The 19,639-nt window shown below is 37.9% G+C and overlaps 1 protein-coding gene across 1 annotated transcript in view; it reads left to right on the top strand.

Annotated features, from left to right (window-relative positions):
* The window catches only part of GLIPR1L2 (GLIPR1 like 2), a 36,942-nt gene extending 18,014 nt beyond the window's left edge, over positions 1–18,928 (top strand). Inside the window, exons 4-6 of the mRNA XM_084876319.1 lie at positions 6,539–6,624; positions 17,203–17,229; positions 17,312–18,928. Of these exons, the coding sequence (XP_084732445.1) occupies positions 6,539–6,624; positions 17,203–17,229; positions 17,312–17,676 (478 nt within the window). The 3' untranslated portion in view covers positions 17,677–18,928. The remainder of the gene's footprint in view (positions 1–6,538; positions 6,625–17,202; positions 17,230–17,311) is intronic.
* The last annotated feature ends 711 nt before the right edge of the window (positions 18,929–19,639 follow it).

The following is a 19,639-nucleotide window of genomic DNA, read 5'->3' as shown; positions in this document are numbered from 1 at the left end:
TGGAAATCTTTGCTGACATTACAAAATTTTTTAGGTTTCTTTTCATTTTTACAGGCCAGAAACATTGAGATGAAACCTATTACATTGAGAAACTTTTAAAAGTTGACTACTGATTGGTATTAAAAATTCAAACAGTGAACTGGGCAGTGGTGCGGGGAGGGAAGGTTTTTCAGAATCACAAGTCTTTATTTATGCAATAAGCAACCAGGTACAAGGCTCTGCCCTATCTATGATCAAGTCCAAAGGAGTCTGGCCATATCTAGCCTCTAGTCTTGGAAGGGAAACAAAAAAGAAATAAGCATAACCAATGGATGAAAAACTATGGGAAGGAAGGGCATGTATGGGAGTGGGGGGGTGGGGAATTGGTAAGGTATATACACATATAATACCTTAATAAAAAAATGAAGAAAAATAAAAATAAAATAATATATATATATTTTAAAAAGATGTACAAATGAGGACACTTATTATATCATGTTATACTAGTCCTATCTTATAAAAAGTAATATGCAAATTGACCATACCTTCACTACACCCACATGCCACGTCCACCAGCCAATCAGGAGTGAGAATGCAAATTAATCCAATCAAGATGACTGTGGCCACAGAGCTGCAGTAAGCAGGAGGCTTGGGTTTCCCTGGCAATGGAGGAAGCCAAGCTTCTCTGCCACCCTGGCCCACCCAGGCCTACACTCAAGGATATAAGGTTTCAATTATAGAAGATAAATAAACCTTAGATACCAGGGTCACCGGGGGGCGTGGTCAGCCTGAAATCCACCACAGGCCCCTCACTCAGGCTGCCCCATGCCCCAAGGGAACCCCCACCTTGATCCAGGTCACCCTTTAGGGCCAACCAACTGGCACCACCCATGTAGCAAGCCTCTATCCTATCTAATAAAAGAGTAATATGCAGATTGACCATCACTCCAACACACAAGATGGCCGTCCCCATGTGGACACAAGATGACCGTGACAAGATTGCCAGCAAGAGAGGACAGTTGGTAGGAATCAGACCTGCAAGGGAGGGCAGTTGGGGGTGACCAGGTCTTTAGAGGAGGATAGTTAGGGGCAATCAGGCTGGCAGGGGAGCAGTTAGGCATCAATCAAGCTGTCAGGGGAGTGGTTAGGGGTGATCAGGCTGGCAGGCAGAAGCAGTTAGGGGCAATCAGAAAGGCAAGCAGGCAAGCAGTTGGGAGCCAGAAGTCCTGGATTGTGAAAGGGATGTCCGACTGCCCATTTAGTCTCAATCCTACCTGGATCAGGCCTCAACAGGCAGTTGGACATCCCTTGAGGGGTCCCAGATTGGAGAAGGTTCAGGCTGGGCTGAGGGACACACACCTTCCATGCATGAATTTTGTGCACTGGGACTCTAGTAATAACATAAAACTGAAATTTAAAAAACCAATGACTCCAGAAATAGGTGACTGAACAAGTAATTTACTGCACATTATTATGCAACCATTGAAAAGACTGGTGTCTTTCTCTTTGTACTATCGTAATAATATGGAAAAGTCTCACTTATTAGATGAAAAAAAGCAAGATGCAGAACACTAATAGGTGAGATTGAAGCTTTTTGTTACAGCAGCTAACATTATTGGGAAATGTAGTGATTCAATAGAATAGAAGTAAGAAATATCTGTTTGATGGGTAGTTTTGTTCCATGAGTCATTTAAATATCCAGGTTGTTCCCATCTTGTTTCTTCACAAATATGAGCTAGCTCAAGCTTATAATATGGGAAAAGAAACATGTTGGCAGATTGATCATCTCCTAAATCACCAGGTGGGAAGTGGTGCACATCACTGCCACTTGCATTTCATTGGATATAAAGTTGATCAGTCCTCGCTGGTTTGGCTCAATGGATAGAGCATTGGCCTGGAAACTGAAGGGTCCCAGATTTGATTCTGGTCAAGGGCACATGCCTGAGTTGTGGGCTTGATCCCTAGTAGGGGGCGTGCAGAAGGCAGCCAATCAATGATTTTCTCTAATCGTGGATGTTTCTTTTTCTTTTTTTTTTTAAATATATTTTATTGATTTTGTACAGAGAGGAAGGGAGAGAGATAGAGTTAGAAACATCGGTGAGAGAGAGTCATCGACCAGCTGCCTCTTGCACACCCCCCACCGGGGATATGCCCGCTACCAAGGCACATGCCCTTGACCGGAATCGAACCCAGGTCCCTTCAGTCCCCAAGCTGATGCTCTATCCATTGAGCCAAACCGGTTTCGGCCTCATCGTGGATGTTTCTATCTCTCTATCCCTCTCCCTACCTCTCTGAAATCAATAAAAATATATTTAAAAATAAAAAATAAAATTGATCAAATGTCCATATATAAGTTGCAAGGGAAGTTGGTGAATCCAGTGTGGGAAATATAGCTTACCATTAATATGCCAAGCTAAAATACTTTTATATCAGTATTTCAAAAGATATTTAGATTGACAGCTAGCATTATCAAAAATATATAAATACTAAGAATTTTTGTGAAAAAATTTTTTCTCGGAAGAATAATAGAAACTATTAACAAGTTATCTGTGGAGAGACAGATAAAAAGTGAAAGATGGAGACATTTTTCCTCTCTAAGGTTGCATTTTTCTGCTTTCTTCTATCATATACTTAGAAATAGTATACATTTATTACTTTTATTCTATTTATTTAATTTTATAGCAACAGAGGATATCTAAATTGATAATGGAGAAGAATTTAAGAGTTGTTTAGAAGGTATTAGTAACAGGATTTGGAGGTCATAATATTAAGTAATGAGAGACAGGAAATAGTCAAGGAATTTCTCAGATTTATGATTCAGGCATAAATGGTATTGCTATTAACTGCAATGAGGAATACTAACTCTTTTGGGAGGGAAGATGCTGAGTTCCACTTGGGACATAATGAATTTGAGTTGGCTGCAAAATTCTCACTTAGCAAGCAGTTGGTTATATGGATTAGAAGCTAATAATGAGGTATGGCATAGGACAAACATTTGGAGTACCTGGGATGATTGAAATCATGGGAGTAGATAGGATTGTCTGTGAGAGAGTACTGAAGGAAAAGAGAAGAGGACTTCTAGAATATCATGCCAACACTGAAGGGCACTCAGAGGAAGATAAAATGACAGGGGCCACCTAAGAAGAATGGCCAGACAGAATAAATTTAAAAAAAAAAAAAAAAAAGGAATAAGGTATCATAGTAGGCATGGGGGGGAGGGCTGTTTTCAGAAGGAAAATTGTGAAAGGGATGTCCGACTGCCCATTTAGTCTAAAATTTTAAGAGGTCAAGCAAAATAAATATTTAAAAATATCAGATTTAAAAAGAACTTCATTGGTAAGCATAGGAAGAGCTGTTTATGTGGAGGGAAGTGATGCCAGGTTGTAATGTCTCAAAGACTGTTTTTTTTTTCTTTTGTTTTTAAAGTGGGAATGATGTAGACACGTTTAAATATTGACATGAAGTATGTAATATAGTATGTACTATAGAATAAAAGTAATTCTTTACAAAGAATAAAGACATACAAGAGGTTAACCTTAGAAAGAAGGAGAAGCAGTTCTTTAGTTTTATTAGAAGAAGAAGAAGAAGAAGAAGAAGAAGAAGAAGAAGAAGAAGAAGGAGGAGGAGGAGGAGGAGGAGGAGGAGGAGGAGGAGGAGGAGGAGGAGGAGGAGGAGAAGGAGGAGAAGAAGAAGAAAAAAGACGGGGTGGGTATATTTGTCATATTTAGTGACATCTCAAGCTGCAATCTAAAGGACATTATGTTTCTCTGTGAAGTAAGGCAGAACATGTCCTGAGAGTAAGACTTTGAACATGGGGTTTAGAAGATTGGGAAGGTTTGAAATAGTTATGGAAAATGAGAGAGGAATCTGAGTAGGGAACCATAGAGAGAGTATTTACCTCATTTAATGATTTTGCTCTAGCAGCACCCAGTTGCCCTGAAGTAGATATGGAACATTCACACAGTAAGATGCCTTCATTTTTTTCAAAACTGGGGTTTAATCAGGTGTTTATAAAGGAAAATAGTTTAAGAGAGTTTCAGGTTTTTAGCTGAACATGCAAATATGAGAATATGCAGAGACCTAAGCTAAATAGAAAGGGACAACAGGGTGGATAGGGAGAAAATAGACCTGCAGTACCAGAGAAATGAATGGACAAGTAAATAAGTGAGCAATCTGGAAGGACAGGAGGTTGCAATCAGTGAGTGTAATTTGTGATTTTTTTAAAAAAATTTATTTTAGAGAAGAAAGGAGAAGGAGAGGGAAAGATAGAAACATCAGTGATGAGAATCATTGATCGACTGCCTCCTGCATGCCTCCCACTGGGGCTGGAGCCATCAACCCTGGCATGTGCCCTTGACTGGAATCGAACCCAGGACCCTTCAGTCCGCAGACTGACGCTCTATCTACTGAGCCAAACCAGCTAGGACTGAATTTGTGATTTTGTGAGTTCAGAGGTGGAGCAGGTTTAGGGAATAACAAGGTCCAGAGTATGGCTAAAAAATGCCAATTACAGTAACAGACCAAGTTATTGGGCAAATCATCCATAAGCATATTGTAATCACCTGGGTCCCAAATTCTAAGATAATGGCACAATTTTGATTGTAAGGGAGATTGTGAATCAGATGTCAAAATGTGGAAGGAGGCATGATCAAAAAGAAGATAGTACCGTGGGGAGGGTTAGAAGATGATACAGCAAAATATTATCACTCTTGTCAGTGTTTAACTGTGGTCCCTGGTCCTTTAGTTCCAAGCAGTGGAAGTGAAGGCGATGTGACCAACTGAGTTTTACAGAGAGTGATGCAAAGTAACATAGCTTTGCACATAAAGGGGTAATTTGAGGCAGAAAACAACAGGATTCGTGCTTTTGTTGGCCTTGAAATAAGTATAAAAGTAATCATAGAGTTTTGGCAAAGATAAATACATTAGGTGTATCAGAAGGAGAGCCAAATATGATCTCTAAAAGATAATCTTCCTGCCGAAACAGGTTTAGCTCAGTGGATAGAGTGTCAGTCTGCGGACTGAAGGGTCCCAGGTTCAATTCCGGTCAAGGGCATGTACCTTGGTTGTGGGCACATTCCCAGTAGGGGGTGTACAGGAGGCAGCTGATCGATGATTCTCTCTCATCGATGTTTCTAACAATCTATCCCTGTCCCTTCCTCTCTGTAAAAAATCAATAAAATATATATTTTTAAAAAGATAATCTTCTTTGCTCTTTATTGCATTGTATTTTTCTCTAACTTACTGGGATAGATTTTTTTAAATCTTCTTGGGAGACCTATGGAATCCAGGTGTACCAGACTAGAAGCCAGCTTTGTGGTATTTCTCAATGATATATGGAAGAGTGAAAGTGAAAGTGGTTATTGTATGTGGTTTAACTTCTGGCTTTATGAGATGGAAAGATCAACATCTGTTTGATATTCTCTTGCCATTGTTCTATGGACAATGTTCAGATATGTGAGTCTGTACATGGAGAACTTTGAAGAGAAGAATCTGCTTACAAATTATAATTGCTAGATTGTCAAACCATTGAGCTGAATTACTTTCTTCATGAATAAAGTGGTGGCAGAAATAGGTCTAGTGTAAGCAATGAAAGTTTCCATTACCACCAGAATTGTGTTTTCCTTCTGTAACAATATAGTTCTACTATAAAATTTGAATAATGGTCTTCTAATGAACTTTGGGTTGGACATAGGTAAGTTTACCCAATAAGCCAGCCAGAAAATATGTCCTTGGTCTTGACTTGGTCCCATATCCTGTAAGGGGCAATATAATGAAGGTATGGCCAGATATCAGTCTAAGAAAAGTTCTAGGGTCTTATATGCCTAATGTTTGTTTTTATAACTTCTAATACACACTGAGTAAATAAGCAATCCTATTTAATGATCAGTATCAATGACCCTCCCCTCACTTAAAAATATCTTTTCCTTACCTATCTCCTCTATCTTTCTTATCCTAGATCTTTTATGTAAGCTTCCCAATTCATATCTACTTTTGGGCCTCTTTTTCTTACTTAGCTTTGAGGAATTGATGTAATAGTTTCTCAATTCTCCCCTCTGGTCTATACAGCAGGTTAAACCAACTTGGTAAAATTCCATTTAAATTTATTTGCTTGTTTATATATTTATGTATTTTTCATGTAGATCTCAAAGTAATTCATGCAGCTAGGTCTTTGAGACTGTAGACATTTCAGGATTTTTCAAACTCTTCAGAAAATTAATACAACTTCTTATACAAGTGTTCCAAACAGAAAGCAGTTAATTACAAAGCATTCTGTAATATCCATTTTTTAAGGAAAACTTTGCTATAAACTAAGATAAAATAAGTTTTAAAACTCAATCATTTTAAAATTACAATATTTCCTTTCAAGGATATCAAAATTCACTTCAAAAGAGACTTTTGAGGAGGGAGAGTAAAGATTGCATCTCCAAATTGAGTACTTCCTTGAGTCCTTTTCTTAATTAAATCACCTTTATAAAGTAATAAAAATTGTTAATTATATTTCTTAAATAATATAAAACTTGAGACTTATTCTAACTAAATGTTTTCTGCTTTTTTGTAGAGCAACTCTAAGGAGACAGCCTTATCAACAAGGAGCAGTTTGTACTCAATGTAGCAAAAATGACAGATGCACAGATTTTCTATGCAGTAAGACAAAGAAAGTAACTTTAACACACACACACACACACACACACACAGCCCATAGTGCATAGGATGATAAGAAAAATGAAATGTTGAACACTAGTTTTCCATTATCATATTAATATATTTTCTTTAACCAGAATAGTATTATATTATCAAACGATGGCTGAAACAGTATCATCTTTAGATTTTTCTAAAATGCACAGCCTTTTCTGCCCTCTCTTACCTCTATTCCTGCCCTTAAGGACATACCAGAATGTCTGAAAGAAGAAATGAAAACTAATAGCTATAACCTGAAAAAGCTTCACAATTAATTCCTGAAAGAGCAGCCTTTTTGAAAATGACTGATCTAAAAGATTAGCTATTTAAAAAGAGAAAAGAAGTAATTTGCAGTACTTTTCTTAGGAATGTTTCCTCTATAAACTCCTAGAGTATTACTTTCAATAAAAAGAAGAGATGAATGGAAAAGCAAAATGATTCATTGAAAGAATTACCCATAAATATAGAATCTTTATTTATAGACAAAGACCAAAATAAACTGGAAGCCTAGAATTACAAAGCAAGATATAAATATGATAACTTTAAGAGATATACAAGTGGAAAAATTGACAATGAAAATACAACAATCCAAAATCTATGGGTCACAGCAAAAGCAGTTTTGAGAGAGAAGTTCATATCCCTACAAGCCTATTGCAAAAAACAAGAAAAAATGGTAACAAATTATCTAACTCTACAACTCAAAGAGTTAGAAAAAGAGCAACAAGAAAAGCCCAGTGTAAGCAGAAGGAAGGAAATAATAAAAATCAGAGCGAAGATAAATGACACTGAGACCAAAGAAACAATACATAAGATCAACAAAACCAAGAGCTGGTTCTTTGAAAGGATAAACAAGATTGATGAACCTCTAGCCAGGCTAACCAAAAAACAAAGAGAGAGGACTCAAATAAACAAAATCAGAAATGAAATAGGTGAAAATAACAACAGTCCCCACCGAAATACAAAGGATTGTTACAAAATACTACGAACAACTCTATTCCAACAAACTGAACAACCTGGAGGAAATGGACATATTCCTAGAGAAATACAACCTTCCAAAACTCAATCAGGAAGAATCTAAAAATCTCAATAGACCAGTGACTTGGGAAGAAATTGAAACAGTCATCAAAAAGCTTCCAGCAAACAAAAGCCTAGGGCCAGATGGCTTCAAAGGAGAGTTTTACCAATCATTCAAGGAAGAACTAAAACCTATCCTCCTCAGACTATTCCAAAAAATGCAAGAGGAAGGAACACTTCCAAACTCCTTCTATGAAGCCAGCATCACCCTAATACCAAAACCAGATAAAGACAACTCAATGAAAGAGAATTACAGGCCAATATCCCTTATGAACATAGATGCCAAAATCCTCAACAAAATTCTAGCAAATCGGCTCCAGCAGAACATCACAAAGATCATACACCATGACCAAGTAGGATTTATTCCAGGAATGCAAGGATGGAACAATATCTGCAAATCAATAAACATGATACATCACATAAACAAATTGAAAGATAAAATCATATAGTCATATCAATTGATGCAGAAAAAGCATTTGATAAAATCTAACACCCTTTCCTGATAAAAACTCTCAACAAGGTGGGAGTACAAGGATCATACCTCAACATAATAAAAGCTATGTATGATAAACCCACAGCCAACATTATACTCAATGGGCAAAAACTAAAAACATTCCCTCTAATAACAGGAACAACACAGGGACGCCTACTTTCACCACTCCTGTTTGACATAGTACTGGAAGTACTAGCCAATGTGATCAGACAATAAGAGGCAATAAAAGGCATCCAAATTGGAAAAGAAGAAGTAAAGTTATCCTTATTTGCAGATGACATGATACTGTTCATAAAAAAAAATGACTCCATTAAAAAACTAATTGACTTAATAAATGAATTTGGCAATGTAGCAGGATACAAAATTAACGCCAAGAAATCTATGGCATTTCTATACACCAACAGTGAACTTACAGAAACAGAGACTAAAAAAACAATTCCATTTACCAAAAAACTTAAGATACCTAGGAATAAACTTAACTAAGGAAGTAAAGGACCTATATGCGGAAAACTACACGACACTGAAAAAAGAGATAGAGGAAGATGTAAACAGATGGAAGAGCATACCATGTTCACGGATTGGTAGAATCAACATCATCAAAATGTCCATACTTCCCAAAGCAATCTATAGGTTCAATGCACTCCCCATTAGAATACCAACGGCATATTTCACTGACCTAGAAAAAACTCTTCGAAAGTTCATTTGGAACAACAAAAGACCCCGAATAGCCACAGCAATCCTGAGAAAGAAGAGTAAAGTAGGAGGGATCTCAATACCAGATTTCAAGCTGTATTACAAAGCCACTGTTCTCAAAACAGCCTGGTACTGGCACAAGAACAGACATAATCAATGGAGTAGAATCGAGAACCCAGATATCAACCCAAATCACTATGCTCAATTAATATTTGACAAAGGAGGCACAAACATGCAATGTAGTCAAGATAGTCTCTTCAATAAATGGTGTTGGGAAAATTGGACAGATACATGCAAAAGAATGAAACTAGATCACCAACTTACACCATGCACAAAAATAAACTCAAGGTGGATACATGACTTAAACATAAGACGGGAAACCATAAAAATACTAGAGGCATCCACAGGCAGAGAAATCTCAGACACGTGCCAAAAGAACTTCTTCACTTACTGCCCCTAGGGCAATGGAAGCTAAAGAGAAAATAAACAACTGGGACTACATCAAAATCAAAAGCTTTTTTACAACAAAAGAAACCATCAACAAAACAACAAGTAAGCCCACTGTATGGAAGAACATATAACCTCTAACATTTACAGACAGCTTATACAACTAAATAAAAGGAAAATGAATGATCCAATTAAAAAATAAGCAATGGACCTAAATAGAATATTTTCAAAAGAAGACAGAAGGAAGGCCAAGAGGCACATGAAAACATGCTCAAAGTCACTAATTATCTGAGAGATGCAAATCAAAACAACAATGCGGTACCATCTCACATCTGTCAGAACGGCCAACAAATCAACAAACGACAAGTGTTGGGAGGTTGCAGAGAGAAAGGAACCCTCGTGCACTGCTGGTGGGAATGCAGACTGGTGCAACCACTGTGGAGAACAGTGTGGAGTTTCCTCAAAAAACTGAAAATGGAACTCCCATTTGACCCAGTAATCCCACTCCTAGGATTATATCCCAAGAAACTAGAAACACCAATCAGAAAGGATATATACACCCCTATGTTTATAGTAGCACAATCTACAATAGCTAGGATTTGGAAACAGCCTAGGTGCCTGTCAGCAGATGATTGGATCCAAAAACCATGGTATATCTACACAATGGAATACTATGCTGCCATAAAAAAGAAGGAATTCTCATTTGCAGCAACCTGGATGGAATTGGAGAACATCATGCTGAGTGAAATAAGCCAGTCAATGAAAGAGAAATACCACATGACCTCACTTATTTATGGATAATAAAGAACATTATAAACTGATGAACCAAAAGATAGATATAGAGACAGTAAAGCAACAAGCAGACTGTCAAATTACAGCGGGAAGGTAGGGAGGTCTGGAGGAGATAAGAGATCAACCAAAGGACTTGTATACATGCACATAAGTACAACCAATGGACACAAAACTCTGGGGAGGGAGAGTATATATAGGAGGAGGGGACAATGGTAAAATATGTACACAGATAATAATTTAATAAATAAATAAATAAATAAACAAACAAAAAATAAATAAAAACATTAACAAAACAAAACAAAAAAGAGATATACAAGTGATGCAATTAATAAAATGTGGGAAGATGAGGAAGGAAAAGGAGAGGGCAGAAGGAAAATACTGAGCCTACACCCTGGTGAGGAGTACAACTAAAGGATCTTTAAGTGAGCCTAACAGACAGACTGCAAGCAGAGGCTGATCTCTGGATGTGTTGAGGCTTCTGCTGATCTGTCCCTGGCCCAGTGCTAGTCAAAACAGACCTTGGTGGACAGCGTGGTCTTTCCACATGCATCCAGGCCCAGAAGAGGGAGCCACAATCTGCTGATCACTGATAGCTCCAACAGTTTGCCCAGAGCCAGTAATAGACAACAGGCCAGCACCAGAGTCCTTCTGAAGAAGCCCAGAACCAACACAACCAGTGGCCAGCTGTAGACAACAACAAAGTATGATCCAATAAGCTTCACAAACGTCATATCCATAGGAAGATCTCAGGAGGAACATTCCACTCCAGGAAATCAGCACCTGCACAAAAGCTTGCACACTCTGCCGGCGGTTGAGCCTCACAGTCAGATAGCCTGAGGGTCTATCCCACACACAAATTGGCTTAGAGCAATCAAGATTTAATTACAAAAGGAGGGCCCACATAGCATGCACAAGGGGCATTCTTAGTGCATCCAGCTCAGGTGATCAGGTGATCAGAAGAGTCCATCACTTGATCCCACATAAGGCAACACGGATTCATAGCAGATCTACATATTACATAGATACAACAAGAAAAATGCAGCAAAAAAAGAGAGACAAAGAAAGAAGCCCCAAATGAAAAACAAGAGAATTCTCCAGAAGAGAGCTCATTGAAATGAGGGTAAGCAATGAATCAAATACAGAGTTCAGAGTAATGATTATAAGGATGCTCAACAACATGACAAAATTCATTGAACTGTACACATAAAAAGGACAGATTTTACTATATGTTAATTATAACCTGACTTAAAAAAGAGACCACCTAAAATACACAATGAATGCTAACTAACATTTGCATACTCTTGGAAAAAAGATACCAGAAATATAAAAGAAAGTAGAATAAAGAATAGCATAAAGGATTAAAGGTATGGGATGGGGAAACCCAAAGAATAGGAATGCTTGGCATACAAAAACACCAGAAGAAACTTCTCAAAGACCAAAGGGTAAAAAATACAAGAATCAATGAAACCAAGAGCTGGTCCTTTGAAAAGATAAACAAGATTGATGAACCTTTAACCAGACTCATCAGTTCCCAAATAAATAAAGGGCCCAAATAAAATCAGAAATGAAAAAGAGAAGTAACAAATGATACCAAAGACATACAGGAATTGCAAGAAAGTATTATGAACAACTATATGCCAACAAATAAAATGGACAACCTAGATAAAAATGGGTAAATTCATAGAAACATACAATCTTCTAAAACTGAATCAGGAAGAATCAGAAACTCTGAATAGACAGATTACAACCCATGGAATTGAAGCAGTAATAGAAAAACTCACTACAAATAAAAGTCCTGGACCAGATGACTTCACAGATAATTTACACCAAACATCCAAAGAAAAACTAACATTTATTCTTTTCAAACTATTCTGAAAAATTCAAGAGAAGGAAAAATTCCCATGCTCATTTTACAAGACCAGCATGATTCTAATTCCAAAACCAGATAAAGACACAAACAAAGAAAAAAAATGACAGGCCAATATCCCTGATGAAATAGATGTTAAATCCTCAGGAAAATATTAGCAAACCAGATCCAGCAATACATATAAGAGAACATTTGTTTGGAAAATCACGAGGTAGAAGAAATTATTCATAGAAGAAATGGGCTTAGGAAACAAGTTATAGAGGTAAATGAAGGCCCTATGACCTAGGGAGTGAGGAAGGTAAAAAGGGGAAGATGGGGAAGGAAAGGGAGACGGCAGAAGGGAAAGGCTTGGGCATGATCCCAGGAGGGAGAGCCAATCCAGCACCCATTTATGATAAAAAACTTTTAGCAAAGTGGGAATAGAGGAAATATACCTCAATGTAATAAAGGCCATATATGACAAACCTTCAGTCAACATCATACTCAGCGGGCAAAAACTAGTAGTGTTTCCTTTAAGATCAGGAAAAAGACAGGGATGTACATTTTCATATTCTTATTCAACATAGTGCTAGAAGTCCTAGCCATAGCAATCATACAGGAAAAAATAAAAGGCATCTATAGATTCACTGCAATTACTATTAAAATATCAATGGCATATTTTACAGATCTAGAACAAATATTCCAAAAATTTATATGGAACCAAAAAAGACCCCAAATAGCCATATCAATCATGAGAAAGAAGAATAAAGTTGGAAGGATTGCAATACCAGATGTCAAATTATACTACAAAGCTTCTGTATTCAAAATAGCCTACTTCTGGAACAGCCACTGTGGAAAACAGTATGGAGTTTCCTCAAAAAACTAAAAAATGGAACTGCCATTGGACCGAGTGACCTCACATCTAGGAATATATTATAAGAAACCTTAAATACCAATCAGAAAGGATGTATGCATCTCTGTGTTCATAGCAGTGCAATTTATAATCTGGAAACAGCCCAAGTGCCTATCAGCAGATGAGTGGATTAAAAAGCGGTGGTACATTTACACAATGGAATACTATCTATATACACTGAGTGGCCAGATTATTATGACCACCTGGTGTTTGTAGGCAAATTAGCCGTACACTGCATCATATGGGATATGGAAGCCAAATGTCTGTTCGAACACCTTTGCTATCTGCAGTTACCAAGATAAAACATCTCCAATTCACACAGGAACACAAGGATTGGAAAGTCGAGCATTGGGAAAAAAAGTCATGCGGTCCGATGAATCACGTTTCCAGTTGCATCATGCAGATGGCAAAGTGAGAATTTGGCAGAAACAGCATGAAAGCATGCACCCCACATGCATAAATATAACTCTTCAAGCTGGTGGGGGCAGTGTTATGGTTTGGAGCATTGTTTTCCTGGCATGATTTGGGCCTTTAATTCATGTGGAACAACGTCTGAATAGCACAACATACTTAAGTATCATTGTTGATCAAGTTCATCCCAATGGAGATGGCTTCTTCTAACAAGACAACGCACCATGTCACGATACTTGTATTGTGTAGGAGTGGTTTCAAGAACATGAGGGAGACTTTACCTTGCTTAGGTTGCCCCCACAATCACCAGATCAATCCAATTGAGCATTTATGGGACTAAGTTAAAAGAGCCATTAAGCAGCTGGTTCCACAACCATAAAATCTCAAAAAAATGGACAGTGCTATTCATCAGGCACGGTGTCAGATTCCTCCCATCACCTTTCAACATCTTGTGCAGTCAATGCCAAGAAGAATCGCCAATGTATCAAAGGCAAAAGATGGCCCAACGAAGTACTAATGGGGTGGTCATAATAATCTGGCCACTCAGTGTATATAAAAGCCTAAGCAACCACTAAGATGGAACAACCAGTCACTATGATGCACACTGACCACCAGGAGGCAGACACTCAATGTCGGATTGCCAATGGGGCTTGCTAACCAACCTCCTGGTCCCTCCCTTTGACCAGCCAGCCCCAATCTCCCAATTGGAGCCAGGCCCCCAGGCTGGGATGGTGAACTCGAGGTGGGTGGCAGCAGATGCAGCCCAGTTCTCAGGGAGGCCAAGGGCCAGCTCCTTCCTCAGGGCCAGTGGCCAACCTCCCAGTCCCTGCCCCTGGCCGACAGGTCCTGATCACCCAATCAGGACCAGGCCCTGGGCTAGGACAGGGAACCGGGGTGGGTGGTGAATGCAGGCAACGAGGGAAGGAGAAAGAGAGGGGAGATGGAGAGGTGGGGAACTGTGCAGTGGTGGCGTATGGGCAGCAAGGGAAAGAGGAGGTGGTTAGGCAGGGAACCTAATTGGCCCTGACCTACAGCCAGGCCTAGGGACCCCACTGTGCACAAATTTTGTGCACTGAGCCTCTAGTGCAGCTATAAAGAGGAGGGATCTCTTACCCTTTGAGATACCATGAAGCAAAAGAGTCTAGTCAGAGAAGGATAAGTATCATATGATCTCACTCATATGTTGAATCTAATTAAGTAAACTGATAAACAAAATAGATCCAGAGACATAGAAGCATGGAACAGACTGACAAATCTCAGAGGGATGGTTGGGGGAGGGGGAGAGCTTAGCCAAATAACTTAAATATATATATATATATATATATATATATATATATATATATATATATACACACACACACACACACACACACACACACACACACACACACACATAATCCATGAACACAGACAATAATGGGAAGGCCGAGTGGGGGCAGGGTAGAGGGGGTCAATGGGGAGAAAAGGGAACATCTGTAATACTTTCAACAGTAAAGATAATTTAAAACACACACACACACAAAACACACACACACACACACACACACACACACACACGTGGTACTCACATAAACACAAACATATAGATCAATGGAGCAAAATAGAGAGCCCAGAAATAAACCCATCCTCAACATTACTAATCATCAGAGAAAGGAAAATTAAAACCATGAGCTATCACCTCACACCTATCATCAATAAATCAACAAACAAGGGTTGTCAAGGATGTGGAGGAAAGAGAACCCTTGTACACTGTTGGTGGGAATACAGATTGGTGCAGCCACTGTGCAAAGCAGTATGGAGTAACCTCAAAAGAAATAAAAAGGAACTGCCTATGACCCAGCAATTCTACCTCTGGGAATTTAGCTGAAGAAACCCAAGACACTAATTTAAAAGAATATATGTTAATTGCATGTTATTTATAGTAGCCAAGATTTGGAAGCAGCCCAAGTGTTTATCAGAAGATGAGTGGATAAAATAGTTATGGTATACTGGCTGGCATGGCTCAGTAGTTGGCATGGCTCAGTGGTTGAGCATTGACCTATGAACCAGGAGGTCACAGTTCGATTCCCGGTTGGGAAACATGCCCGGGTTGTGGACTCAATCCCCGGTAGTGGGGCGTGCAGGAGGCAGCCGATCAATGATTATCTCTCATCATTGATGTTTCTCTCTCTCCCTCTCCCTTCCTCTTTGAAATCAATAATAAAAATATATGGAAGAGAAAAGCTATGGTACCTTTACACAATGGAATATTACTCAGCAGTAAAAAAAAAAAAGGAAGAAAATTTTATCCTTTGTATTAGCATGGATAGGCCTGAAGAACATTATGCTAAGTGAAATAAGTCTCTCAGGAAAAAAAAAAAAAGTTCCATATAATTTCACTCATATGTGAAGTTTAATGAACAAACTGAACTAATAAGCAAAATAGAGATAGACTAAGAAATAGAAAGCAGGCTGACAGCTTGGAAGGAGGGTTGTTAGTTGGGGAATGAAGGGATTGAGAAAAAAAGAAAGAGAAAAAACTCATGGACACAGACAACAGTATGGTGATTATTGCAAGAGGGTGTGGGGGGAGGTGGAAGAATGTAGAGGGTAGATAAGTGATGATGGGGGAAAACAACAACAACAACAAAAAACAGGAGATGTAAGAATAAATGTACTAAAATATCTGATCAAGTGCAAAAGTAAAAGAAGAATGTAATCAATAAAAATTGGTGATGAGAAGTGAAGGAAGTTGAAAAAAAGAAATGCACTAATTATATCATTGCTTCTTCTAAGCAATCAATAGATATACATAGAATAAAGCTGGAAAAAATATAGACTATATGGTAAATTTTTTTAAATGAACTGTAAAATAGAAATGTTTACATAAAATACATAGCAATAAATATGACCAAGCACACAAGGTTGAAATAACCTCAAAAATCCAGCAGAAGATTGGTTTTTCTCACAGGTGCCAGAATAGTGATTTCTAATTTTTATTTTAAATAGATTTTATTGATTTTTCACAGAGAGGAGGAGAGAGGGATAGAGAGATAGAAACGTCGATGAGAGAGAAACATTGACCAGCTGCCTCTTGCACACCCCCTACCGGGGATGTGCCCGCAACCAAGGTACATGCCCTTGACTGGAATCGAACCCAGGACCTTTCAGTCCGCAGACCAACGCTCTACCACTGAGCCAAACCGGTTTCGGCTGATTTCTAAATTTTTCTCTAAGGGTTTTATCATTGCAAGACAAGCCCCAGGTTGCCACTGTGCTCACAATGGGTTGCCACTGTGCCCTCAATAATCCAGTAAAGGTTATCTGACTTTCTATGCCCAGGTGAGCAGAGGAAAAAAAAATTATTTCCTGAAAGGTATTATGACAGCTTTGGACTAGATAGCAAAAACCAAACTATAGAATTAACTTTGCCAACTATCAATAGAAAATGAAAAGCAACTGAAAGCTTCTGAAAATAAAGATTCAATGAGGAAAGTGAGAAGATTCTGATGATTAATTTGCAATGATCAGTGTAGGGGAGAGATGAAAATAAGAGATGTTGTCGAGTCCTACATTATTGATCCTATAACAATCTTGAGAAAGCAAATATGATTTATATAAGATGACATGATTTAGAGACAGAATTAGTTCTGAAATTCAAATCTCTTCCTATACTTTCATGCTCTCTGTAGCAGTCCAGACTGACTTTTACTAAAAGAAGATATATTGGACTTTATGATTGGGTATTGGTAGGACAGCAGAAATCAAATATAATAATTGTATGTTGCCTGAGAGCTAGGAAAATTATGTCATTATTTTTGGAAAAATTATTTTATATTTTAGATAAAGACAAAATGTATGTCATTCTTTATTGACTTCCTTTTTATTTTCCCCCAGGCAATGTAGAACGTGAGGAAGCCACATGTATGTATTGTTGTCCTTTATTTCTTGAACAATTTAACTACTTTATGTGAAATCCAGTTTTCAATTGCTTTTTTATTGACAGATTATTATTTTTGGTATCCAAGATGGGAAGTGCCCCGACCACTTGTGTGTGACCCAATCTGCATTTTAACTTTCTTTTTGAGAACACTAAGTTTTATATTATCTGTCACAATTGTTTTGATAGTACAGTATCATTTTCCAAATATATCATTGGAAGAACAGATGACATTTCCCCTTGAGGTAACAAAAAGAGAGGAAGAAGAGGAGGAAGGAGAGGAGGAAGAGGAAGAAGAATCAGAGGAAGAAGAGGCATCAGAGGAGGAGGAGGAAGAGGAGGAAGAAAAGGAGGAAGATGAAGATGAGGAGGAGGATGAAGATGAAGATGAAGATGAAGATGAAGATGAAGATGAAGACAAGGAGGACTAGAAAGATGAGGGATAAGATATTACCACCATCATAGGACAAAAGTATACCAAAAGCAACATTTAAAAAAAACACAAAAGAAACGAGTTCAAATAAGAAAAAAATACGTACAAGCCACTATTGCAATACCTTTTATTCCCTTCTCATACTTATTCAACAAATTTAAATTTGAAAAACAAAGAAACAAACAAAAACGTGTATTTTATTAATAAGTATGGGAAGGCAAGCTCTTGAGAAATAAGAACCTATGAAGAAATAATGATAGAAATACTAAGATTTTACTATGTTGTCCTGATAAAGGAGAACATTTCCATTTTCTAAATATGTTTCTATCTCTGTGTTTTCAAGATTTTTAATGTGTGTTAATAAATTTCTCAAGCATTAAGATTTACCTGTGAGGTATTTAAGACCATTCCAAGTTCATGACAACCATTTAATAGATAACTTTTGGTTTTGTTGTTTTTATCATTACTACCATAGTTGCTATTAGCAATGGTGATTGTGGTGGTGGTGATATTCTCCATGTGATGTCAGGGCATCAAATATCATTATTTATTTTTGTAATATACATGTTTGGAATGGTTTTAGTGGTACTTGTATATGCTGTTAGGAGAAAAATTTATTATTTCTACTTTATGTGCAATCTTTCATTAAAGCCTTACTGTAATTCTTTATTAGGCTAAACAATCTGTTGCCACCAAGGGTTAATAAATGTCAAAGGCTTACTTAGTTACAATTGAGCAATCTGACTGCTCCTGATTTTGGGTAATAAAATAAACTTTAAAAAAATAATTATTTACTTGTAGTTAATTCAAAATAGTATAGTAAAACCCAGCCAGTGTGACTTAGTGGTTGAGCTCAATCCAATGAACCAGGAGGTCTCTGTTCCATGCTGGTCAGGGCACATGCCCATGTTGTGGATTCACTCCCCAGTGGGGGGCATGCAGGAAGCAGCCAACCAATGAGGCTCTCTCATCATTGATGTTTCTATCCTTCTCACCCTATTCTTTCCTCTCTCTGAAATCAATAAAAATATTTTTAAAGTATAGTAAAAGTGCATAAATTAGTAATATAAACTAACTACTTACAGCTAATATTAATGAAAGAACTGAATAAAAATACCTAACATAGCAAAATGCATCAAATGGTATAAACTGGCTGGGAGGGTAGAGAGATCTAGGGAGATCTGTGGGAGATAAGAGGTCAACCGAAGGATTTGTATACATGCATATAAGTACAACCAATGGACACAAAACTCTGGGGAGGGAGGGTATGTATGGGAGGAGGGGGCAATGTTAAAATATGTACACAGATAATAATGTAATAAAAAATAATAAATAAAATAAAATAATGGTATAAACTGTATGTTAATGAACTCTATTGTGTATATATGAAATCAGTCTCTGTTGGGAAGCACAGGAGACTTGGTTGGAAAGTTGGTAAGGATGATTCTGAGAAAAGGGAAGTGTGTGGAAGGCCACCTGCCCTGTTTATCAGACTTCTGACTTAAGGGGGTCAGGGGAGTATCAAATGGGGTACCCCTAATTATGCTTTGACCTTTCCAAACAAGTGCATGCAGACCCCTGGGTGCTTACTGGAATCTTTATGCCTAATGTTGGGTGCCCTTGCCTTGAGGATAATGCAAACACGTGTCCTCCCAAGATTACTCACCCTACTGATTGTATCTAAAGATAAAAATTGCAAGAAAAGCCTAAAGAGGCAGGCCATTGAGGCTGTCTGGTTGTTATAACCAGTCCCTTAGCCTCTCTTCACAGTGCCAAAGTAATCCATTCATCTGTCGCTCAGGGGCTGCTGGTAAACCTTTTTTCTCCCCAGACTCTTAAGAAATATAATATCCTTAGGTAGATAAAAGGGCTGGTGATCATAGTGATTTTATTTTTAAAATTATTATTTTACATTATATACCACTTCATAGCTTCTAAAATGTTTTCACATAATTATTTTA

This window comes from Pipistrellus hanaki, assembly GCF_964339955.1.
Source record: "Pipistrellus hanaki genome assembly, chromosome: 3".
NCBI lineage: Eukaryota > Metazoa > Chordata > Mammalia > Chiroptera > Vespertilionidae > Pipistrellus > Pipistrellus hanaki.
This window is presented reverse-complemented; position numbering and strand designations above follow the sequence as displayed.